The sequence below is a fragment of the Cyrtonyx montezumae genome, unplaced genomic scaffold (assembly GCF_038088225.1).
Source record: "Cyrtonyx montezumae isolate F1298 unplaced genomic scaffold, pur_monq_1.0 scaffold_5, whole genome shotgun sequence".
In the NCBI taxonomy this organism is placed as follows: Eukaryota; Metazoa; Chordata; class Aves; order Galliformes; family Odontophoridae; genus Cyrtonyx; species Cyrtonyx montezumae.
The window spans coordinates 2803307-2830357 of record NW_027072056.1 but is presented as its reverse complement, the minus strand read 5'-3'; the positions used below and the strand labels follow the sequence as shown (position 1 = coordinate 2830357).

Genomic DNA, 27051 nt, shown 5'->3' with positions numbered 1-27051 from the left:
ATGAAATCGAGTAGATTCAAATCAAAATGTTATGGATGGTGTGAATACCAGTTTTTCTAAGTTAAATGTAATGTAATGGACTGAAAGATGAGACATTTCTGCTGATGTACCCACTTCTCACTTGACAACATGTTATCCAAGAACTGGGATCACCGTTGGTTATTTAAGCAAAGGCACAGAGAGTGCTGGGAAGGTTGCTCCTCAGTGCTCCTGCAAAAAAAGTAATGACTGAACTCTACAGCTTCCCCAGTGCAAGAGGGAGAGAATCAAAATCACAGTATTACATGAGAGAAAAGTCATCTTTTGAACTTAATTCCTACCCTTTGTCTGCAGTCAGACTCCAGCTACAGCACAAAGTGTACGTTTGGAAGACAAGAGATGTAAGAAGCCTGCCTTTGTATTTGTCATCTGTTAAGAAAGCACTGTGATCTGGTGGTACTTGATGGCCTTGTATAATAAACTTACCTCTGAAGTCATTAAAAAAAAATTAACAAATGTATTTAAAACATAGATAAAGATGAACTCACACAGCCAGAGTTCGCTCGTATATCTCAGAGGAGTACTGTCCAAAAAAACCAACCCTACACTGATCTGGGTTTTCAATTTTTTAAGAACTGCTTACTGCATAGGGGTTCCTCCTATAAAAAAAATATGACACAGAAAACAAAAAAGCATAAATACAGAGAAATTATACAGAACTGACCAGTAAGACAACAACTATTCTGAATCCTTAACGTCAAGAGGTATTTATTGGTCTTGCAGTTGTAGCACTGAAGCATCATCGCTTATCTGTAAGACTTCTCACATAGTGACTTCATAATCACATGAGAACTACAATTTCCCAGGTTGATGTGTATGTAATTAAATGAATGCGGTAGAAAACAAGCGGTAACATCAGAAAGCCTTGTACAATTTATGCTCAGTGAGCACTACCAAAAATGTAGTGAATGAATGCTATGAGTTTAGGAAGTGGTACACAAGGGTAGAACGTAAACTTTGTTCCACACTTACAAGGAGCAGTTTCATCTTCAGCAGAGATTTGAACACATGATACAGCACTGGCAGAGCAGAACTTGCTTTTGGACTGTAACTACAAAGGTAATTTGTCCTTCCCTACATTATATGTTTGACTGCTTTAAAATATTCAGATGTTGAAAGTCCTGCCAGTTAACTGAATAAAATTCTTTTAAATAATCTGAAATCTTAAATTAATTCACATGAATAAATCAGCTACTATCTTGATTTTAAGCCAGCTTATTTCTGGTTTGTCACTGTACTTGATATATGAACAGTTGAATATATCTGTGAGAAAGTAATAAATTTTTAAAAAGTACTTTCGTTTAAATTACTACTGCTCCTGTCACCAGATCCTAGGGTGAAATCCCAGGCTGAAGACAGACCTCAAGCCAGCGATTCTGAAACCACAGACCCAGCATGGCCCTCATTCACATCTCTGTAATGCACACTCAGCAGATTTCTCCAGTTTTCGCCCACTAGTTTCTGAAAGCAGGATGCACCTTTGGGGAAGAAGAGGACATCAGCTCCCAGGTACTTATCAAAACATGATGCACTACTTCAGACCTTTTTCATACTTTCACAGCTCAATTATTTTACTTTCAATTTTTCAAGGCTTCCCATCCCCAGAATCACAGAAACGTCAGGGAAATGCAAAACTGAAGCAAGCCCAGAGTTCTGCAGCTATTCTTCCTGCGGCCAAAGAAATTTTGAAGAGCAAAAGAACATAAGAAATAGAACATGAGATAAAAAGTACAGATAGCATTCTCCACAAAAATTGGAAGAAAGATGGAAAAGCTTTATGAACTAACAGTCAGCAGCAGTGAAACTAAGGCTTGAGCTTCAAGAAATTCAACAAAAATCAGCCATTTGCAAATTTTCACACACACAAAAACGATATCTAGACATCACCATATTACCTGTCAAGTCTTTCATGAGGACATTTTAACCTTATTTATCTTCACTTACAGAAATGAGAGATTTAACACAGCTCTGGTAATCCTACCTACTTTCCACCCACACCAGGTTTATTATTTGCATCTTATTTTCACTCTGAATTTTCTAAGCTTTCATTTCACGATAAACGCACTGTAGAAATGACCCTGAGGCTCAGAATCAAGAACTATTAAGTTCAGATCTGGTTTATCAACATCACACATAAAATTAAGAAGAAAATAAAGTCATTTCCATTCTTGAGTCCTGCTTGCCTATTCTTGAATGTGGTTAGTAGAATCTTTTTAATGCCTAATGTAGGTAATTGGGAGTGTATTTTTTATCTGTGTATACTATGAATAGAAAATGTTTTATAAAACCTTGACATCAGCAGAACTTGAATCACATGCAGGTAAATATCTTCTTTTTTGACATGCACTACTCTTCTACTTTGTAACTTCTCCCCTATACTGACACACTAATAAGGGATTTTACTAAAATAAAATTAAAAAAAAAAAAAAGAAAATAACAGACAAAGCATATTTTATACCCTTCAAAAAAAAAATGCAAACTTCAACATAATGAATAACCTTATTTTCTCGTATTTTAAATACATTAAATACATTCAGGATATTAATTTCTTAATAATACATGAACAACTGAAGAGAGAAAGTGTTTTACCACATGCCAAAGCCAGAAACATTTCCCACAAACAATTCTGCAGTTCCTTATGTAAAGACCATTTGCAGGAAATTATGCTTATCATTCAGCCTTCCTTCAACACTCAGTAACATCCATCTGTAAGAGCAGTATAATTCCAGTGATCACAAAACAAAATTCTGTGCAAGTAAAGTAACTGATAAATGATTGTTTTTAAACCAAAACATTATTCTACTTTCAACATCATATCCCTATTAAAACATTATTATTCAAAGCAAATGTTACTATTTCCCAGCTAATCTGCTTTCTGAAATCCTGCTCAAGAGCAAAGCGAGCAGTTGCCTCTTCATTTGTTTTGCCAGATTACACAATGGACACATCAACTTGTTCTTAGCCTTCAATTTCCTCTGGAGAAACACAAATCTATTACCTTGCTCCATGCCTTTAATTAAGAGCACAGAACATTAATAAAAATAAAAATGAGCATGAATCTTGGACTCACGCAAGCTAGCTCCTAAATCCTGCACTTGCTGATTCTGTTTCCAATGTTCCATCACAAAATTTTTCAGAGCATCTTACAGGAATATGTGGGGAACAACTAGAGACGAAAAGCTCCAAGCAAAAGGGTGTGGACCTCTAAATGGCTGATTCACAAGGAAAATGTCAGCAATAAACATCCTGCTGTGCACAAACTTCTTCCCCGGATCCCTGCTTGCCTGCAACTACAAAAAGGCAACTCTAAAACCCACTCGCAGCCAGGGCTGACAGGTGGCAGTATGAACGTTTTTCATGAATGTCTGATTCCACAAAAAGATTCTGAGGGGGGAAATAAGACAAAGTTCAAAAGAAGGAAACCCACTGATTTCCCTGACCAACAGGACCACTCCTACAATCAACTTCAGTGTGCCACATCACACGACGTTTTCTAATGGAGGGACGCTTAACATCCAGTCAAGGCCCCCTCACTAAGAACAGTGAGGGCACTGCATCAAGTTTGTGCCTCCTGTAATAGTGTCTTGAAGCTGTTCAGCACTAGGTAAAGCTGGCACAGGATGCAACGCTCACATCACTTTGTAAAATCCTCCCAAGAACTTGCAGTTTCTGGCTTCCCTATCAGAAAAGAAATGAGAGGAAGGGAGAAAACAAATTTCAGCAGTAATTTTGCTGTGTATTTGAAAGCAGTCAAAAGGTTCTTCTGCTCAACATGTGAGTGTCCTTTCTTCCTTCAAAAGAAAGCTTTTCTTACATGAACTTGATAGGTCAGTTTGTCCTTCACAGCTTAAGAGGTGGATTCAGGCTTCTGGTTAGGAATGATTATATATTTATTCCACAAGCATGGCGCTCAGCCTCTAAAATCCAGAAAGGTCAACGTGCTTATAGGGTTTTCCATTTGTTTTGTATCAATAACAGAAGGCAAAAGCAGACAGCAATGCAGACACGCAAATCAGCTCTAAATCCACCGAGCTCCAGAAACAGAAACAGCCTGGTTGTCATAGCAGCAGAGCATGCTACCTGAGCTAATTACTCAGACTGAGAGGCAGAGCTAATTAGCCCAGAAGCAGCATCACACTGACACAGATCCTTCTGGGACCTGGGTACCCATACTGCTGATTAGGCACTTCAGCTTACTTGCAGCTAGCGCAAAAGAAAAAATAAGATCCTTCAAACAAGAAATCAATTGAGCTCTAGAACAAACACAGAAAACTAACACTGAGCAGCAACTTCATGGCAGAGAAGGATGGCTGTACCCACACTGCTACAGACCACACTTCAAAATCTGGAATGGAAAACTAAGTTGCATGGAGGTACTTTCCCCCTCCAGTCAAGTGGAAGTGACTTGAGCAACCAGTTTATCACTAGGACAGCCTAAGTTCTGCAAGTTAACAATGCAAACCACTAAACTTAGTTTCTGGCAGAAGGCAAACACAACACCCGTGTTATGGATTGTGAAAATAAATGTTACCAAACAAACAAATCTTCTTCCTAGGACTGGAAACAGCATTCATCTATGGTTTTTCCAAACGTAACAGCTTTTAAACTGAACACTAACTTCTTCATCTTTCTAAGATACTATCTAATAAAAGATCTTCCCTCTAGCAAATGAAAAGCATTCTGAAGTGGTAGGAAACAAGAAAATACATTTATCAATTTGCCAGTCCTGGTCAACCATTCTTCTTTCACAGAAATAGCATAAAGCATCACAAAGACAACTATATTAACAAAGTGTAAAGGCAGGGATTTTCATTGGGATTCTTTAAGGGAGAGAGAAAGGAAAACTTAGGAACTGGTTTCATTTTCTAATCAAAATCAGCAAAGGCAATAAACATAAATGCTGAGTAGGAAAACTAGTGGGAAAACGGTGTAAAAAATGATTTTAGCCCATTTGAAAATCCAATTATTGAATGGAGATGTTTTTGCTAGCTTATCAGGACAACCATTTCGTTCATACACAGTCAACTTTACAAAAACAAGAAAGATTACTGAAGTCATGCTGAAAATAATTCTCACATGTTTTAATTGTCATTATTGCACAAACCAGAATACATAATACTGAAAGTATTAAATACTCCAAAGTGCTGACAAAGGATACACAGACCCTTGAATACTTGGTTAATATTTATTCAAAGTTACACATATCTTGCATGTTAGCCTACAGAATACATAACATTTCCCATTTTTAAATAATTCATGTAACGTGACTACTTACTCCTATTTACAAGAGATCACTTCTCATTTCAGGAAAATCTCTTAAGTAAAACTGAAGGATGCCAAAAAACTCATTCAAGCCTATGCGCTGTCCAATAGAATGAAATAAATGGGTGAAAACCACTATTTCTCTAATTATAAATATTTTTGTTCACTTTCAATACTGTTGCAAAATAATGCTATTAAGTTTGGTACCTAAACAATCTCTAATTGAAGTCAGAACAGGCACATGCTCTTCAACTACATACAGCTTTTGAAATAAATGTCAAGCTAAGTGTATTTTACGTATATTTAGATACCAAATGTTTCTGTTTGTTAAACTCAGTGCCACTTTCAAAGCTCCCTCCCCAGTTAGCTGTTGCTCTTCTTCGCTCAATTTAATACAAAGTTAGATCTGTTAGTGGTTAGCATTTAAATCAGATTAATATTTTAGATTAGAAATTAAAATGTCATTATAGAGCATGTATTCTTCCAATGAAAAACAAACTTGGGTCCTCCTCGTACAAACACATGAAATGGTGATTTCCATATCTGCCTTTATTTAAGAGTAGTTCATTACACATCTTACCCTAAGTGGTCTATCGAGGGAATCCTCTCCCTTGTGATAAAGCTTTTACTTACTGCCATGGGCAAGCACGCTTACAGGACAGTGGGAAAAAGCAGAGCTGGGAACGGGAAAGAACAGAGCTATCTGCCAGGGTTTTAACCCTCATATAACAGCTGTGACTGTACCCACTACAAAAACTCCAGCACAGAAACAGATCCCTTCACCACAACTATAAAGTCAAGGGATGAGTCGTTTTTGCTTCCTCTTTCCTTCCATCACTGTTTGAAACCAGAGGGCCACTAAAGCAAACTCAGCAGAGAGAAATCCCTGTGAGTGCAAAACAGAATACTTGATAAAAACTGATACCATATTACCATAAATCCATCCATCACACAAAAATATAAAACCCAGCAGCAGAATAAAAATTAACTGACATCAGCCACTTGAAGTGCTGTGCTTCACAGCCAATAATGGAAAGCTTTTCTGGGAAGCAATTGCTCCAATAGCATATGGTTGACAGCGGGCATTCAGCCTGCATCAGTCAGTAACAAGATGTTTAAAAAATGTCATTCTTCAGAGATTTTAAGCGCTGCATTCTCTAATAAGGAAACGTAGGAATTAGGGAAGAGCAGCCAAGGGAATGAAGGTATAGTAGTTTGGTCTTTTTTCACATTCACCTTTGATAGAGAGTGGTAAAACAAACAAACAAAAAAGCAAAAGAGAATTCAACCACATTCATATAAGCAGCCAAATAAGTCTGGAAAATATTGTCGGCAGTGTGTGTGAGAGTACAGACACAGGCTGGCAACCTAAACCCCAAGCTTCAGTCCTTCCATAGCTCCTGTCTTTCCTACCATCCATAAATAGGTATCTTTTGTTAAGCTACAAGAGAAGTTTGCTGAAGCTAGTGTTGGCTTACATCTCTTCTTCTCTGACGCTTTTAATTTACCTGGAACTTCTCCTTATAACTTAAGAAGGAAGGAAATGGACTTCTGACTAAACCACTGGAGGGTCTGAAAATATATTTACACGTCTGTTACAAAATGAAGGAAAAGCATTTTTCTATTATGTGTTATTTTTAATAATACTCAAGGCAAATAATATGAAACATTATTCAACAATTAATAGTTTGGTGCTGGGTGCTACAGACAGTGAAGTTTTGTCTTTCACTCTTTTCAAGGTTGAGTAAAATGACAATACATGAAAAATTGATTAGAAAGGGCAATGTAGCAACAGAATGCTAGAAAGAGCAGCCCACGTTAGATAAATGGAGACTGATTAAATAGGGTATAAGACTATCCACTGGCTGCTGACTCCATACAGTATTACAGAAGAAGAAATAAGATTGGTGCTTCATGGAAAAAAAAGCCAAACACAAAACCAAAAAGCCAAGAACAGCTTCTCGCTTCCTAATCGAAGGCAACCAAAGCCTGACTCCCTCCTCTTCAGTTAAAAACGTCCTATTTTCCTAAAGAAAGAGAAAAAAAGTCATTTGAAGTATAGTTACACCTACCAATTCTTGTAATAAAAAAATTAGGAAGAAAGAGAAAGGGGAAGTAAAGATACGCCTACCTTGATTAACAGATCTTTTGTCTCCTTTTGCTGACGAGCAGAATGTCTCTGTGAGGATTTGTACACTTTAGGATGATGACAGGAAAGTGAGAAAAAGAAAGGGTATGCCCTTGACAAACAAGCTTTAATAAAATTATTTCTGAATGTAGACCATATCTCTGTATAAACCGTGCATACACAGAATATGTCCATGTGCCTCCCACAACTGTATCAGCATTTTCACTAATACACACTTGCATGACTGTCAGATTTATTCTATACAACTTGTTCCCAACGTTCTGTACCTCGACATCCTGAACACTGGATAAAGAAGTTGATTAAATCCAGAAGTGCTATGTCCCTGTCTTGTTTATATGATTCAATCCAGTCGTCCACCACAGACTGTCAAGAAAAAAAGAATACTTATCAGACACTCTCAAAAAGCATTTTATTAAAGGCAAATCATTTATTCTTTTCAGAATATCATTTCATAACTGAGAATTTCTTTTACGTAACTATATGTATGTACAAATGCAGAAATCTATACACCTTCTCTCAGGGTGGAGACAGAACAAATATTGTTAAGAGAACAGAACTATATGCACTGTTGTCTGTATTATAATCATATAAAACACAGATTCAAATTACTTTATTTCCTCACAATTCTATTTGCAGTATTTATACAGTTTCACACTTGTCTTAAAAAAAAATAAAAATAAAAATAAAAACATAAAAACTACAATTACATACAGAATAACCAACATACATGGCCAGAAAACTAACAAGTAGAAATCATTTGAGGATTAAAAAAAAAAAGAAAAGAATTTATACTGCATAACAAACGTCTCAATATTTATAAGGGTCTAAATGTTGTATCAGTCATTCATAAACACTGTACATAGTTCAAAAAGATGGGATGAAATGAATAATATTTTGTAAACTACAACAGATATACAAAAGTTGGTCTCATAGCATTTGGAAATCATTAAGTCACCTGAGTCACAGTATATGAAGTGGAGTCAGATTCAAACTGCACTCAGAATATATATAGTCAGGAGATATTTTTATAATCACTGATAAGCAGGCACAGCACATGGTCATTATTATGAATAATAGCAAGGAGGAGGCCAGAAAGCACACAGGTGTCAAGGTTTGTCATCTGTCACATATTCAGCTCTGGGGACACAATGTGCTTCAGTGGGCTGATGCAAACACCCAACAAATGAATTTGGCCAGTCAACATAAAAGTGCAATCACAGAACCAGGAAGAGTTAATGGCAGAGTTACATCAGCTGAATGAATGTAGAGGCATACAATGAATGGCACAGCCTACAGCTGCTTCCCATGCACTTTCCCTTACAGCTCTGACTACAGAACTACGGGTGCTGGGCAGACCCATGATTTTAAAACCTCCCAACGTCACTAAAATGAAGCAATGTGGATGAAAATCTCTACACATCCAAATTGCCAGGAAACTAAATTTTTGGAGGTTTTGTATACCGACACACTCACACATGTGCAGAGTGGGAGAAGAAACCTCCACAAGCATTGTCTTATCTGCTCCTCAAAAGGAAACAAGCAAGGAAGATTTGGCTCAAATTAAACTTGTTGAGAAAACACAAAGCACTAGCACAAAGCTATTCAGAATGCTTTGCTACCATTTCATCATGAATTTACACCTGTAAGTACCAACCAGCTGCAGAATTCTCCCCAGTAAAACTAAATATAGTCAAGTGTAAATTTTTTTTAATAAACTAAATATTGACAAAGCTTAATGACCAGCCTGCTGGTGGACTAAGAAAACATTTGCTTGAACAGCTTAATTAGTGTAACTATCAGAACAACGTGCAATTGCCAGCTTAAAAACCAATGTCTGGGCAAAGTCAGCCCACAGGTTCAGCTGCCCAACAGGGCTTCATTCAGGGAAAAAACTAACAATTGGGTAAGAACTTACTGATACTTCCAGTCACTCTCCCAGATCCTTAATGTACAGCTCAGAAGTTTCCTGGTCTTTGAATGTTGTTCCACACAATTTTTATTTTAAGGAATGTCTCTACACCAAAAAACTTCACCATCTACACCAGTTTGTTGTGTGCCTGAAGGGTCAATTACTCATCCCCCAAAAAAGAGTGAGCTCTGTTTTAAATTTGCCAAGAGTTAGCTCTATTTGGTGCCACCTAATTCTTAGAGATGAGAACTCAAGCCTCCAGCCCCAATTTACACTTTCCATGCTTCCACCACATTCTCCACTTGCCAGCTCTCAGGAAGAAGAACCCTACCCAGGGCTGCTGTGACTCGCACAGAACCACTTCCATGTTTTTATCTTTGCTCTTAACATGTTCTGAAGTTTACTATCTTCCTCTTTCAGCCTGGGAAATCTCAAGTGTTTTTTATCTGTCAGTATCTAGTTCTCAGCCAGTGTGTATGTGTGCATTATGCAATGGCTGCTCCAAAAGCAATGCCTCCTATTGTATGAGGTTGGCCCTTGATAACCAGAGGCAGATGTTGGTGGGATGGCAGCAGAGGCTGAACCTTCCCAACACTATTCTGTTACATCTTGTTGCTGCGTGACAGATGGCAGCAGAGGGGCAGTCTGAGGAATGCTGCCTGACGTGGAAGTGCAGATGAAACAAAGATGTGCCACTGAATTTCTCCATGTGAAAAGAATAGCACCCAGTGATATTCATTGACTTGCTGAAAGTTTCTGGATACCAAACAGTGAATGTAGCACATTGAAGGGTGGGTGGTGCTCTTCAGCAGCAGCAACAACAGTCAACTCTGCTGGTATGGACCCACCTGGATTCCTACCTGTGCAACCTGGTTTAGGGAGCTGCTTTGGCAGGGTGGCTAGACTTGATGATCTCTAGAGGTCCCTTGCAACCCCTACAACTCTGTGACTATGAGTGCAGCACACAGGCTCTTGTTCATTGCTGGCAAAAATAGCTGATGGTGGTGGTTATGTTAAAAAAAATAGTGCTTTGTGGCTGATAATTTGCTCTACCCAATGGTTCTCGTTGTTTTAGTTTCCACATAAATAAATAAATAAGAGGCATTACTTTTGGAGTAACCTACAGACTTACTGTATATACTTACTTAACCTCACCCCTCAGTGCTGTTACACAGCCACACACACTGTGCTCACTAATCCCTGAACATGAGGAGGGTACTTCCAGTGTATCAGAATGGAAGTAGCACCCACACATCTATACAATTCAACCCCTCATGCACATTTGGCATGCTTACTGGTAGTTTTTTGGGTTTTTTTTAGAGATTACAGTTTAAGGCAACAGGAGATAATGAAGCCAGACTACATATGCTACAACAGTTGGAACCTAATCAAACTGTTAACTTTAGATGTAACAGAAAAGAGCTATAAACCAGAAAACATTCAGATGAAAAAAAAAAAAAGATACGTACCAGACCCAAAATAGAGACAAACTTCAACTGAACCAAGAAAAAACAGCTGTAATCCAAAAACTGAGAAAAGAGGACGAATGGGAGAAAAAGAAATTGGGCAGGCAATAGTGCAGCAATGGGTGCAACAATGGATCTCTGCCAGAAAAGGGATTTCTTTTTGCTAAACATGCATAGAGGGAAAGACTCCTATTAAAAACAAGGACTTCTTACTGACAGTCCACAAGTTAAAACCAACCCTTCCAGACATAACGGATCTTGTTATTACTCTCCTTCCAATCTTCCCATATTCAAGGGTTTCTCAGACATAAGCAAGCAACAAACCACATTAACAATTCTCATAGCAACAACTCATTTCCTGGCCTCTTCCCTGTCATCTCTCTCAGACACAGGATTGATGCTGGAGTGAAGGAACCAAGGGGAGGGAAGGCTCAGAGAGCTCTTTGGAAAAGAGGCAGCTGTAAGCCAGCTTCATCCACCAGAAGAATTCACCCCACAGCCTTGTTGCCTGATTCAGCAAAACACTTAGGAAAGGTGCACAAACAGACTGCACGACTTCTTCTGGTGGTACCTATCTGCTGCCAGATGCTGTTACTTTCGGATGCAGTAGGGAGTGGTGATCTACTGTATGGAAAAGAGCACCTAGCAAGATAAATACAGCATTCCCAGGAAGCGTGAGATCTACAGCACAAGTTCTCCAGGTGCAGGAAACCAATGCTTTCTGGATTCACCAAACACAGTGAACATACACAACAAAGAAAAGGCCCCTGGCAACATTATGATGGACGAAAGTAGATGAAAAACTCTTCAGCTTCTCATTTTCACTAGCAGACTGGTGTAAGTAATTACTCCAGCAACACCCACATGAGCCCTTCTAGTTCTCTGCCCTAAGAAAGCAGCTATATATGCACACACAGTACATCTATATATATATATATATATATATATATATATATATATATATGCTACAGATATACATATATACACACACAGATGCACCACAACTCAGTCACTGTAATGAGTCCATGTTATAGAAATTAATTCTTTCAGTATTATTTTAATTGAAAAATGCTTCTATCCTTATGAGAATTGAGTGAAGAATCAAGATGATAGATGATATATCATGGACAGGGGGGTCAGGACAGAGATTTTAAGTATTCTGTAACTGCTTTCACAGGATCTCACAGATAACTCTGCTTCAAAACCTGCCAGGGAGCATTGGAAGACAAAATTTAACAAGGCTATTAAGTAAAAAATCAGAAGCATGAAGAAAGTTAAGGAAGTAACAAAACAGATCCACAATCTGAATAAATAACTTAGAACCAATCATGGAATCTTTACAGATATACTGACCTTCACATCTCAGTCTGCTCAACGATAAATCAGAACGCTTTTTATAAGTGAAGAGAAATAACAGGTTCAAATGCCAGTAAAACCAAAAGTCTGAGGCAGTGAATGAAAAAAAATGAAACTCATTATCTTATTACCTCCTGGAGGCTTCTCAGCTATGAATCAATTTCACATTCCTGCAGTGCAAGAACATTACAACACTCAGAAGCTCCCTGCCGACGATACTTTGCTAACTCGTGTAAATTAGCACAGTCTCTCTAAATATTAATGAGAGTTCATTTCATAAAGCTATTTCACAATTCAAATTAAGCAACAATTTGGCAGCAGTGCTACCAACAGAAAGTAAACACTATATCCAAAGAGGATGCTCAAGTGAAAGATCTGAGTCTACTGTTCACTATGGGAAATCAACAATAAGGAACAATTCAATAATTCAGCTGACCATGGGCATGCATCACTTACACTGAATGCAACAGACAAAGTATGATTTGGGGATGGGTGTGCAGTGTGTTTGTACTGAAGGTACAAAAAATAAAATGAAAGCATACAACATGGTGTATATACTAAGGTCTTCTGCCAATAAGCAGTTAAAAGAAATTCTAAGCTTACTGAAACAAAAAACACAGTGAAATTATGACTTCAGTTATCTGTATAAAGAACAGCCTAAAAAAGACAAAAGCTAGAAAATACTTTAACAGGTGGTGAGAATAACTTAAAAGAAGAGTCAAATAAGAATACAGGGAAAGAAACTGAAGTACAAATGACTTGTAATGTTCTGTATAAAGTTCTTAAAGTAAGCCTACATATCTCTTTTCCCTTATTTTTTTTAATAGTCTTTTAAGGTCAAATTTTGTGAAGACAGAGGTAATTACAGAGTTACCAGGGAGAAGGTAGCACCTAGCATGTCAAACTACACGCAATTTAAGACCGTGCACTAGACTCCCAGATGACTGATTGCATTCCTAATGGCAGGCAGAAACATACACCCACAGAAAGAACTAATGTAAGGTTAATAAAACAGAACTGTAGATCAAAAAGCTGCAGTTTATCCTTTTTCTTCTAAAAATGGTTATTTTAAATGAAGAGAGTTCATGCTCCGCTAACTCCAAGAGAGCATTTTCCAACAAGCCAAAATGATTATTTTAAACCTTGTTTTCATGTAACGCTGATTCTTGTTCTCTAGAAGTAAAGTAAAAAAATCTGTTTATGTAGAGTTTATCTACATAACCTTTTCTTTTCCTCGAAGCACAGAGAGTAAAGGAATAACATCTCCAAATGATTTATTCCCAATAAAACAAAGGGACTCGCGCTCCATGCAGAAGCATCTGTGTTTGGCATTTTGCATGTTTCTATGCAGAACAATGGGCATGAACTATCATTAGGTGGGGCAAGTACCCTAACATGTTACATGGAAAAATTCAGTTGGGAACATAACCCCTTCTAAAAGACAAAAATATTTAATTCCCTAAGAGTATTACAATGGCATGATTTAGGTGGCATTACTCTTTTATGCATAGTAGGTACTGGAAAAATTATTCTTGCAGATGGATTAAAATTACAGGAACCACCAAGGACACATACCCTTGCTACAGCATGTCTACACCACTCAGAATGGGACCTCCTCACTTCAATCCTCAGGAAACAAGGGCAGACTGCAGCAGCCTCGTACCAAGTCCATTTTCTACAACGGTACAGACTTTGTGTAGTTGCTCATCCCTCACAATTTACATATTACACAATTTCTAATGGGCTCTGTCTGTTTAAATTGGGCCTATCGTGGGCACAAACGGTTCTGAGATGCTACAAAGCACAAAAAAGTCACATGCATTGTGCATGAGATTTGAAAATCGCTAGAGGAGAACAGAAACAAGATCAGCTATTCCAATAAAAGAATCATCAATTTATTAAAAACCACACTTCAATTTCTTTTACTAATGTTATTTGGAAAGAGTTCATATATCATCTCAGATATTAGAAAAAAAAAAAAGGCCAATGTTCCAGAGTAAAAAATTTATCTGGCTTTAACTATAGTGGGTATTTTCAGGTAAAACCCGGTTCACCCCGGTTGCAAAATCATCAACCATGAATTACACGTGGGAAAGGAAGTACTGTGTGATGACTACAGAAGAAATTTACTTGGTATTAAGGGATGCATCTTCAATTAATTAATGTTTAATTTGGCAGCTAAACTGTTGCTAGTACAAGCATGAGAGCATGTACCTAGTTCTGATTTTTCCTTTTAAACCAGTACCATACAACCAACAGCAAACCAAGACGAGGTTGAAGAAAAATCCATCTACCAGTATCAAAACTAAATATTATTAAAAGTGACAATAACAGTTGCAGTTATTTTATTCTGCAAACTTCAGAGAATACATGTTTAAAACTCCTTAGGAGTTTCTGAGACAGTCTGGTAAAATCCCATGTCATTACAATACATTAAAGGACAAATAAGCTATGCCTTCAACATAAAAAACAGGAATAATACTTACTATCCTTAATTTTTTTGTACACTGTTAAGTCTTTAGCAAGGACCTTGACTTGCTGAAATAGTCAAGGTAGATGCAGAGACACTATCCATTGAAGAGGACTTCTAATATGGAGAACAGACAAAGTCAGGGAGAAAAAAGCCATTAAGGCTACTGTAAACACAGAAAGGACATTCACTCTGAGCTGCAAACAATCTGAGGTAGGGAGAATTCCCAAAATATATCTTTCTTATTTGCCTTTGCCAGTGATAGGATATTGGGCTTCCAAGATGATCCAGTCAGAGCTAGAATGTTTATACTTTTACGCTCAAGTAACAAGGAATATATGTAAAATACAATTCCTCCTAAATAAAGTAGATATGACCATGGTTATACATTCATTTCAACCAAGAGTAAGTCTGAGCTGCTGCCAGAGATGAGCTGAATCAGAGAGCTGATCCAGCTGAAAAATATCCATTCCAGTGCCATGTATCTACGTGGTGTGACTACAAAATACACAAGAAAAGTGTAAAAAACACCAGCTGTAGGTGTGAGAGAAGGTGGGACCAATCTGATCCACAGCAGCCTTAGTTTACGCAAGATGGAAGCAGGCAGACAGCAACTGTTCTTAACTAGAGCCACTGAGAGGTCTAAGGATCATAGAGATTGTACTGCACAATAATGACGCAAATAAAATAACTGTATGGCAAAGTTTCAGGGAGTTGAGAAGTAAGCGAAGCAAAGCCCAATCCAAGCTGAACGTGCTGGGAAGCAGCTGGCAATGCTGCAAAGGCTCTGGGACTCAGCATGCTGTCAGCCTCCCTCGCTAGGAGATAACACACCTGAGCAGCAGCTTTGTCCTCTGAGGTGTGTGTGCATGTGTGTGTACGTGGGGGGCGGTGGGAGGGTGGGAAGATAGCCTCCCCAAGGCCAGTGCCCCTCCTGTACCAGCCAAGGGCCCTGTGACCACCAGGTGTGCAAAAAGCTTCTGCAGCAAGACCTGAGGGGGAACTGTAAAGGTTCAAACTCAGGGTTCTCTACAGTTGTTCAGGTTAGCACACCCTAACTGAAACTAAAATCATTATTACTATACAAAAGGGGCTGGCAAAGGTGTTGGCTCAGTACAGGAATGGGTGCAATTCCATGGCCTGACCTATGCAAGGGGGTAGTGTACAGACCATAATAGCTTATTTCTGCCCTAAATGCCATACAAATCCAAAAACCATTTCAGCAGAACAGGATATGCCATTCCAACAAGATATGTAAACTCTATCCAATTTTTGGAAGAACTGACTACCATGATACAAGTCACCAAACCTCCAAGTGACAGAAGAAGATTCAGCAGGAACTGGGAATTTCCATCAAAAAATAATATTGGATACAGATCTTGGTGACTAAATTCAGTTTAAAAGGAATATGTTAATAGGAACTTGCAGTAAGATGCTAGTGCATAAAAAAAAAAAAAAAAGGCATTGCTCAAAGTGGTCAAGTGCCTGCTCTTCCTTTTTTACATTTCCAACAGTACAAATGTAATTACAAGGGATGCATACCCTTCATTTTTGCAGGTACTAATTTTGAACTCCATGGCCCACAACGAGGACAAGTGCAAAAACACTGAAACCAGTACAGTACTGAAAGTATTGTTAACATCTCAGAAATATTTTACACTGATATTAATTAGTGTTCCTGCTCTGATATGTGAACTTGCTAGACAAAGAAATAACCGTGTGGAATGGAAGCACAAGAAACAAAGAAAACCTCCTCTCATGACAGGGTAAGCAGTGCTGCAAAGGCACCTGCACTTGAACAGGGAGGGAACTTCATAGCACACAGACGTGTGCTTAAGTGGGTGGATAAGAAAAGTAAAGAACAAGCTATGTTCCTGACTTCTGGAGAGGCAAAAAAGAACTAGTACAACAATGACAAATTCCATTTCAACCTACAAAATACTCTCTTTTTAAAAATAGGAAAAATAGCCTAAAATGCACGTTGGCATATAATATAGACACTTTCACTCTGAACCATGACTGCTCAACACCAACGTATCTTTTATTAGCTGAGCATAAGCAGAGGGGTCAAAAATGAACACTGAAATTGATGTTTGCAGTTCACTACAGATAAGGGTAAATGGCAGTGCACATAATGCAATCTCAGCACAGACCTGTTTATGTCTCAGTAACAAATGTCTGGTATGATTACTGATGATTATCTCTGGTTTTCTGGGAGAGGCACAAACCTCCTTCGTATACATGAAAGCAAAACGCCTCCACACCTGGTTGGACCAACACAGAAGCATAAACTTCATTACCACTAACTGGACATAAGTGATCTATAAGAAACGTTCAGCTTGCAGCCTGAACAAAATGGGAGATCAGCACGTGCTCTTCAGCACTGGCTTAATGCTGGGGGCAGAGAGCAGTGCAGAAGGGCCCTTGAAATCTTCAGCTACAGCCTGCATACCAGGGGCTCAGCTGTGGTGGTGGTGGGTGGGCATTAATCCACATCCTCCACTCCCACTGATGTCAGCTCACGCAGTTTAGCACATGAGAAATGATGATAGTCTTATCTGTCTCCAGAACTTAAAGAGGGGAAATATACTGGATATACCTGCACCCAGCATTCAAGGTAAAGAAAAGAGACAAATGGCAAAAAGGAGAAGAGTGTCACATCTGCAAAAGAAAAACATGTGCCTAAATAGGTCTATGGACAGTCTTACTGGACTAAAGGAATGTACCATCAGAAAACAGTAAGGTCATCCTGCACTGCATACAAAGAGAATTGACAACTTCTGAAGCAATTAACCATACAAAAGGTTAAAAAACAAATTGAAACCAAAACTAGCAACCCAGTACTGGGCTAACGTGAGTATTAAATTGATTTACAGAGTTCAAATGAGACTTAACACAAAGGATACAGCTAACACTTCATAAAAGTGGCAAAGATCTATAGGCAAAAAGCACCTCTGAAATTATACATACTCAAATATTAACTCAACTTCGCTTCCCTGGAAGAACTGAACAGCAGTAAGCTTGCAATGAGAACCAAAACAAAGGAGAGAAAATTAAGTGAGAACTGAATACAACTACTCAGCTAGACTTCCAGGAGCTGGCAACACTAAGCCAGAAAAAATCTACCAACTAAAATGTGTCCTGAGAGCAAACAGCTGGAGTAGGCAGATCAGAAATGAAAGCACACGAAGTAAATTTCCCACGTAATTTGAAACTATATAATTGAATTTTTCTGTTTCTCGTTGCTGGAAGCAAACTGAAGAGCATTACAACGAAAGCAGGCTCATATTACAGAAAAATAACTAAGTATCAGCAAATAATAGGTTCTGACAAACACAAATACATGTCATTCCTCTCCAAATTGACAATACTGACAAATTGCTAAAAAGAGCCACAACAAAAACCTGCATCAAATCTATGAGCTAAAAAAAAAAAAAAAGAAAGCCAAGCATTCCCAATTGTGTCATAAAACCCCTAGACTATCACCTTTGTTTCATGTGGCATTATCACCCAGACGTTCAAAGTAAAAATAATTTAACCACGTTATAATTGCATCCTCTTCCCCACTACAGCATTTATTATTATTATTATTAATTTATTTGGAATTTTTTTTTATCAATAGTACATTTTGGAAGGGACACGGGTGATGCATACTCTTGAATTCAGTTCCTAAATGCAGACCTAAAATGTGGGGCATTTATGCTCTAGTCTTCAGCTGAACCTGCCTACTCTTCTCCTTTTTGTTTACTTCTTAGGAATGGCTTCAAATGCACTATCTACTTTTTTCTCATGTGTATGAGATACAGGCTGAGCATGTTTTAAGCATGCCAGCGCATGTATATAAACACACCCCTTGTATATTTTTACATAACTATTACATTTCTTGAAACAACTCCTTTTTATTTGAATTCCAATGGTTTCTTAATACAAACATGCAGATTATTTCTTTCCAGAATTTCATTTTAGGAAGACTTCAGTTGGTATAGCCTTTAAAAGAGATAAAATATATCAGTCAATTCCACACACACACACACACACACACACACACAGTCATCAAATATCAAAGCAGTCACTCACTACTTCTCATCTGGCTTCTGCAAATATCAGTAACTCTAAGACAAACATACTACGTAAAGCATAATGTATGTTCAGTGCTGCAGTAAAACCAGAAAATAGACTCCAGATGTTTCCTCAAATCCTGCCAAAAATGAAATTTGAAAAAGCACTGAAATCCAAGCAAGTTGGAAGCCTCGACGTAAAACACGTAGAGAGGAGAGGCTCACAGAACCTGTCAGTTTGTTAGGAGTACATTTGTTCTGTCTTCACCTACTAGATAAGAAGGGACAATCCTGCACAACAAACACAGCAAATACGGAGAACAACACTCTACGTCCCAGACTTGAAATTTAGAGAAAACATTCTATAGCTTTCATGCACGTGGAAGACTGTTAGACTTGAGTTATGAGCTATGCTAAAAATAATGAAAACGAGATTTTGACTAATTTATAATTTTTCTCATGTTAGCCCCGCAAAATCAAAACGCACGAACGGATGTTGATGCTGCATGAAGCCAGTTTTGTTGAAATGCAAAATAAAGGAGGCCTTCTTCCACAGTCCTTCAGCAGTAACCACTGTCAGATTTTAACAGCAATGGGTTATCAGTATTCTGAACCCATCATTCCTCCTCTGTGTGCCAAATAGAAATGGCTGAAGCACAGCGACTTACTAAAAGCATACAAACATTGTCAAAGTAATCACCTACTGAGGTTCTTCAGATGGGCCTCATCTGGACTAACAAATAACTTTAAGACCTCAGTATGTGATGAGAAGCAAGAAACATTTCCAGAGGCGTTTCAGTGGAGCTATCTTAGATATTCATCTTACAATGGAAAATTTGCCTTCGGGGTGTGTCGATCTTTGCTCCTCGGTTAAAGAGGAAGTCTGGGCAACTAGTTTAGCTTTGTTCTGTAGTTGTGGTGGAGACAGCAAGAAGGATGCAAGTAGAAAGCATTTCAAAAGTATGCCAGCAGCTATTTGGAAGGGTGAAGGAAAGAAAAAAAGCAGGAAAACGAAAAGCTCTGCATCCAACAACAGTATCATTTTATACTTTGTCTTCCTGCAAAATTTGCAGGTTATGGTTTAATGGACTGCATGATACCAACTCATTTTCAGCTCAAAAACAATCATCAAAATACTTGTGAATTCAACTGAACTAACGACTTTCTGAACTGCTGCATGCCTTTGAGAAGTGTAACAGCCCCCAGCTGGAAGGCAGCACACTCTGTTCCTTATCATATACAGGCTAAGATAACGTTAAACGTGAAAGTTTATTGGACCAATACAGCTTATGAAAACAATCCAAGCGTTTACAAAAGCACAGCTTAGACTGGACTCCTACAGCTGGGATACCCTGAAATCTGAAGGTGTAACACAGTTAGGTGTTTTACCTGCATAGCACTCTTTCCCAGCTTAACCACCTCAAACAAAGTGACGGGATCCCCTTCTCCATTCTGCTGAGGGTGGCCATTAGCTCTTCCACGACTCGCTCCTCTAGCTCCAGACTCAGAACGACCTTTGTCTCCTGGAGACTTCCGAGGTTTCTTAGTGGCAGACTGGGCAAAGAAAACCAGCAGAACGAAAAACTTATTATAGCTATGAGATCTGACATCATTCAACGTATCCTTATACATCATAAATAGATATTACACACATTTATACACTCACGCACATAAATATACAAATATCACAGAATAAGCCAGGTTAAAAGGGATCTCCGGTCTCCAGTCTGATCTCCTGCAAGGTCAAAGCAAAGTCAGCTATGAAATTGAACCACATTGATTAGGGCTTTATCCAGACAGGTATGTATATTTTTCATTATCAGTAGTTGTGGAGAAATAACTTAAAAGTCACTGTCAAGCCAAGGAATTCAAAATCACTGAATTCCCACTTTTTAAGCATCAGTTCATGTCAACATCCTTAGTCTTAATCAAAACAGATACTTGGCAGCATAACTCAAAGTTGATAAATGGCAGCAAATTATAGACAGGACAGTAGAAGTGTTTTATGCTGGCATACGAAGTACACTTTCAGAATAACGATCTTTGGAAAACAACAAATAATTTATTACACATATACTTGTCATGTTAACAGTCATTTTCTGAAAGCAGTTATACACCTTTAATGAGAAACTATGTACATGAAGACACAACACTTCAACTCCAGTAAAATTAAATGACTACATTTACATTCAGATTTAGCAGATCGCCATCATAGCCCCTTTCTTGCCTTAAACCTTTGAGTAAAACTTTTTCCCTGTAAACCTAAAGCGTTTAATAGATTTTTTGAGCTTATAATCAACTGCTGTAGATTCCACTTGTAATGATTCACTTAGTGAACTGTTTGAATTTAAGTCATCTTATGCAGAAAGTCAGTTTCTAAGGGGGGGAACGGGGGAGATGTAAGATTCCTGCTACAATCTTATGCCCCAAATCTTCTCTTTCTCCCTGCTGCAAGGCAGGCAAAAGCAGAAACTGCCTTCTGCCACAGAACTTTGGAGGAATACTGTAACAGAAAACAGCATGCAAGCAACTCTAAAATTGTACAGAGGAGAACATCCTCACAGTGCCATTTACCTTGAAGATACAGGCACCCAGTTTCCAGTAATGCTTTTAGTAAAGAGTATGAAGTCAGCATTTTCAGTTGCACCTTCCTGGATGAAAGGAAAGGAATCTCATTTCTGGAATAGAGCTGGTAGAAGACAGACTCATTTCTGGAATAGAGCTGGTAGAAGACAGAGCTGCAGTCTATCCATCTCCTTTAAAAGGAATCACCACTGGTGGGGACAGAGAAATAAAGAAAAGGGCAAGGAATAGTGCAGCTGTCTCTTGCAAGTAGTCAGTTAAGGACTCGCATACAAATGCAAGATGTAAAGCTTAAATAATGGCCGAACATCTATGAAAAGCTTCTCAGGTAACATCTGCATCTATGACAAGAAGAATATAAACTCTCTCCCAGTGAATTTTTTTTGGCAAAGTTTCCTTTATCAGCAAGAAAGCTATAAATACACTAAATGTTTGAGATCTACCAAGCTCTGAAGAGATTATCACTATTTAATAAAAGAGTGAAGAAGTAAAAACAGTTTGACTTAGATACTGATAAGATATCCTGAAGGAATAATTTTTTCTGAGAGTGGCGAGGCCCTGGCACAGGCTGCCTGCAGCGATGGATGCCCCAGCCCTGGAGGCATTCAAAGTCAAGATGGAAGGGGCATCAGGCAACTTGATCTAGATGGAGCTGTCTCTGCTTGTGACAGACATTTAGAATTGGGTGGCCTTTAAGGTCCCTCCCAAACTAAAGCATTCTGTGATTCCACTCCAGAATATATAATCCATGTGCTTACTCAATCTGAGTGACAGTAAGCCATAAGCATAGGAACTAGCTAAAGGTAGTACTATAGGAAAACAGTAAGGCAAGTTGATGCCCTCCACAGATACTAATCTAAGCCAGAACGTGCCCCCTATATACTCAGTTCCTCTAAACAAGAAATTCAAGACATTAAGTACTTCAAGTAGGAGACAGATGTGAAATGCACACACCAAGAATGTGAAGCACAAGTAGTCCTGCATGTCACAAGGTAGAAGTGTTTTCACAGGTGAGGATGGCCCTTAGGCTCAACCCAAGAAACAACGTCCTCAAAATGCCATGAAGAGCTTCCACACAGCACCAGCCCCCCCAAGGATAAACTGGGCTCCAGAAAACCTGTCTGATTAACACTTACAAACATAAAATGTGACATTCCATAAGATCTGACAGGAATAAACCTGAGGATCCCCCAAACGATCATCAAGATACAGGAAAAACAGAATCCTCTGATTTCTAATGGGAGCAACAATGATGGTTACTGCATGCCCCCTCCCCTTCTACCCTTCCAGCCTCTGTGAGATGCCCAAAACGACTGACTTTTACCTAAAGCCTTAATTTGACAGTAACCCATGGTGGCTTATTTGTTTTTCATTTAAGCACCAGTCCAGCAGAATTCTGAAGTAGCTAAGATCTGACTGTTTTCCAGACTCAGAAAGACTGACTTTTCTTCTGTTAATGAGAAGGAACCCTGAAAAGTCATGGAAAAGGCAAGCTGGTTAGCTGCACTGTATCTAAATACATTAATAATCCATAATGCAGGCATCTGCAGCGAGGGCAAAGCAGGACACTGCTGAAGTGAATAAGGGCTTTCATCAGAGGGAGACACCAAGAAGTAATGCATGGTAAGGAAGCTTGAGGCTTCTTAATCACACAAAGGAGCTGCGTGGGGGCACAAATCTGTAACAGCAAAATCTGTGCCTTCACTTTGAGACCTGGCTGCATGGAGTCAGACTGGTGGTGGTGTCAAAATAGACTGCATTGTCTGAGATGGGGACCAGGGTCACCCCATGAAGACCAAAAGTACCCCTAGATAGATTTCCCTATCTTTTTCTTTTCTAAACTATTCTAAAACCAAGTTCTAAGCTCAATCTATACACAAAATACTTTATATTGTAATGTCATTATTCTACAAAATTAATCACTAGAAATATGGACATTAGTTTTGTTCTCACAGAATTCAGGAGAAGTGACTCTGTTCCTGTTCAAAACCAGAAAAATGTTCTGAGTTAACTACTGTCACAGAGATCAGCCTCAAATACATGAAGGCCCCAAATTACAGTCATACAAAAGCAGAAGCTATTAATTACTCTTTTTGGATTTGTGCATTAGGCTAAACTGACAGCAAAGAAGGCTTGACCTTTTCCATTAACATTGTCCAAACTGATGGGAGGCATTCCAAGAAGAAATAGACGGTGGAAGAATTACAGGTCATTAATTCCACCTGCCCCTCAGTGACAGCCTATATGTGCACTCACACCATATGTAATTTAAAGTAACATCCCATTTCTTAAGACAGAAGAAGCCTTCCAACCCTCCACTTGAGTAAGACAAAAGAACTTGCCTCTCAAAGGCATTATCTCAAGAAACTTCTGCTTTATAACAGTGAAGCAGAGGAGTATCTGGTTTGAGCTCTCTCTGAATGCATCCTCATAAAAAGAAGCTGCCTATTTCATAACACTGTCATGGCTATCCAGACAGAAGTTATTGGACTCAGTCCGTTGAACTTCATCACAGAAACAAACAAGGTGCTCTTGTTTGAAAAAAAAACACTGCAAATAAAGACAAGACATGGGACTGCTGAGACCCACTTCATGTAGAGCTGCTTCAGACGTCCACAAAGACTTATTCAACTCCAGTTTTAAGGGACAGACTTAAAATATCAGGTAAGGAAGCTGAAACAGGACAGCAATGTACATCACACTGAACTACAAACTTGACTACTATTAAAATAAATTCTTCCAAGAGAATTTCTTCCTACTGTGAATTGGGATGCATGTGATTTTGGAACTAGGAGAAAAACTCAATCCCCTGGAGTACTTACCATCCAGACACGAGACTAAATAAAGCTAAGGGTCTGCTGCAAACTTAAAATCTCACATATGATAACAAATATAAGCTACTGTGGTCTGTCTCCTCCACACCAAAAGAAATAAATACAAAAGTACCTGAAAGCAAAACTGTACATCCTGTGCTGGGGACAAAAGCATCCAAAGTGCTTTGCTTCATCTTGCCTTATAAAGAAACATGAGGAGAGAAGCTGTAGAAAGGCATGCAGCAGCTTCCATAACTATGAGATGAGAAACACTCCAGCAGAGATCTCAGAATTACCACCCCTGGAACAGACTGACTTTCTTCTTATCCTCCAAACTCGCCAATCTCTAGCTACTCCTATTTCAAAATACAATAGCTAAAATATTACCACAAACCTCTCATTCGCTTAGACCTCCAAGAGCTGAGGTTTAAGCCAAGCAATTCAGAGATCCTGGGGAGGTAAGGCCAGGTAGGTTAATATAAAACATGGGAACTAAAATTAAACAACTCTGTAAGAGATCTCTGATGCAAGAGAGGAAGCAAAAACAAAGGATAAATGAATAACTGATCTGAGCCTGAGCTCACTAATGTGAAAGCTGCACTGGGGTTTCAAATCCCCTACCTAGATGAGAGCATCCAATTTCAATAACGCAGCATACAGAAAAGGCATTTTTTAGCTAATGTTACTCAGCAACTCCAACCAGAGGACTGTCACAGGCCACTCCTTACATACACAGCACACAATTTACTAAACATACATCTAGCTGAGGACACTCACTTGCAGCTTTACGTAAACACATGCACCAGTGTATACCCACTGACTGGACAGATTCACCTGACCCAGCCGACTGCTCCATGGACGTCTTTACAACTGTCTCTAGAGAAGTGGGGGAGCAACATGGAAAGTAGCACTTTCAGGAAGGAAAGGTTTCTCAAAATATTAAGGTTCTCTACTGAATCAAAAAGATCTCTGTTACAAATGGTAGATTTTTAAATGAGTGCTATTGCTTACAGAAGTGCCCCAGCTGCAATGAGAAAACATTTGTTTCTGGAAAAAGAAGGCTGGAAATAAAACACCAGTCTGTCTCCCTGATAAAATGTGAAATCAATTTTACAACACCACAGCAGAAACCTTATTAAATATATACATACATACATATACATATATATTTTAATGGATTGCACTGTGTACAGCTCTGTAACAGAGCAGCACAGAAGAGTAAACTCTCCTTCTAAAAGAGGTCGATATGTTTATGGCAGATGTGCCACTGTAGCTGCAATGACCTAAGGACATAAGCAAGTCAGCATTTCTGAGGAGAGATTAAATCTTATCAGACCATAATACTTTAGAGAAAAAAAATACTGAAACATTAAGTACATTTGGGCACAAAGCTTTTCAAGTCCATAAGAGAAATTAAAAACCAAATATCTAAGTATCAGTTGAGCACAGTAAGCTCTAAACATCACAATCTGTTACACATCTAAGACCAAAGACAGGTAGTAGCAATGGAGGAAACAAAAGTGATGTTAGCAGACAAGGTGCTGGGGAGCCACACTTCTTCTGTCAGACAACTCAGCTGTGGAATCTGGTCAAGGATAAGTGTGCAGTGTGGAGGAGGAGGAAAGTGAACACGCTATGTTGGTAAAACCAATGCCTCAATTACTATGGCCATGATCCTCAATATCAAATTGTGTTATAAATTTTAATGCCTAGAACAAGTCAATGGCATCTGCATTTCTCCTTATGGATATCAGAGACTGAGTGGGTTTTCCCTTTTCAGTCATTTTTTGTAGAAGGTGCTTATTTATTCCTTTCCATTTCTGCAGTATGTACTATGCAGGCAAAGTGCTGTTGTGGATCCAAACGTACACAATTTGTGCCAAGCCATGCAAGAACTAAGAAAATTTGTGCTGAGGGGAAAGCAGTAAATGTTATTTATCAGTTTTAGCCACGGTTTCAACAATCTCTCACAATCCTCTTCTAAACAAGTTTGGAAGCTGTGATCTAGATGGGCAGACAACAGAAGTAGAAGGGTGGACAAATGGTTGAACTGTTGGGCTCGGAGGACAGTGGCTAACAACAGTTTCTACCTGGAGACTGGCAATAAGTGAGTACGACAGAAGATTACACTGGAACATGTCCTGTTCCACATCTTCATCAGAGAGCCAAAGCAGGCAGAAAATGGGTTCCTGTCAAGCGTGCAGATGACATGAAATTGGCATGGAGATCACTCACTGGTATCAAGGGCAAGCCTGCTGTTGGCAGTGTGGAGGACTGGGCTAACAGGACACTCATATTTCAAAATGGACAGATCCGTCCCATGGCAGAGTAATATATCCCTGCACCTACAGGCTGTGGACTGGCTAGCTGGGGAGCAACATTGGAGAAAATAACATCAGATTCATGGTAATAAGCTGGGGAAAATAACATCAGATTCATGGTAAAAAGCAGCATGACCCTGCAGTACAGGTCACCTCAGCAGCTGGGGCATGAATGGAACACAGCCAACACACCAAGGAAGTGGATTATCCTCTTCCACTCAGCACTTGTTAGCCTGTATCTGGAATACTGTGATCAGTTCTGGCCCAGTACAGTCAGGGGCTGGGACCACTTTCCCAGTGAGGCTCTTATTGCAGCAGCATATGGCGGGAGGACGAGTGACAACAGTCAAGAACTGAAACAAGAAAGGCTCTGATCAAGGAAAAGGTTTTTCAGCACTAGAAAATTTAAGCAATGAAACAAATTGCTTAGAGGGGCTGTACAGTATCCAGCCCTCGAGGTTTTCAGAACCAGAATGGAAAAGCCCTGAGTAATGTGCTCTGATCCCAAAGCTGACCCCGCTCTGAGCAGGTTGGAACAGGACCTCACAAAGTCCCTTTCACTCTAAGTGATTCTGTGATTGACCTTCACTGCTGTTCTGCTCTGAACCCCTTCCAGTTCCAGTAT

The 27051-nt window shown here is 39.0% G+C and overlaps 1 protein-coding gene across 2 annotated transcripts in view; it reads right to left on the bottom strand.

Annotated features, from left to right (window-relative positions):
• The window catches only part of STAG1 (STAG1 cohesin complex component), a 152375-nt gene that overhangs the window by 87358 nt on the left and 37966 nt on the right, over positions 1-27051 (bottom strand). For both annotated transcript variants that reach the window (XM_065748186.1, XM_065748187.1), the window contains exons 4-5: positions 20099-20263; positions 7717-7813 (exon numbers count right to left, since the gene is read on the bottom strand). In XM_065748186.1, the coding sequence (XP_065604258.1) occupies positions 7717-7813; positions 20099-20263 (262 nt within the window). The remainder of the gene's footprint in view (positions 1-7716; positions 7814-20098; positions 20264-27051) is intronic.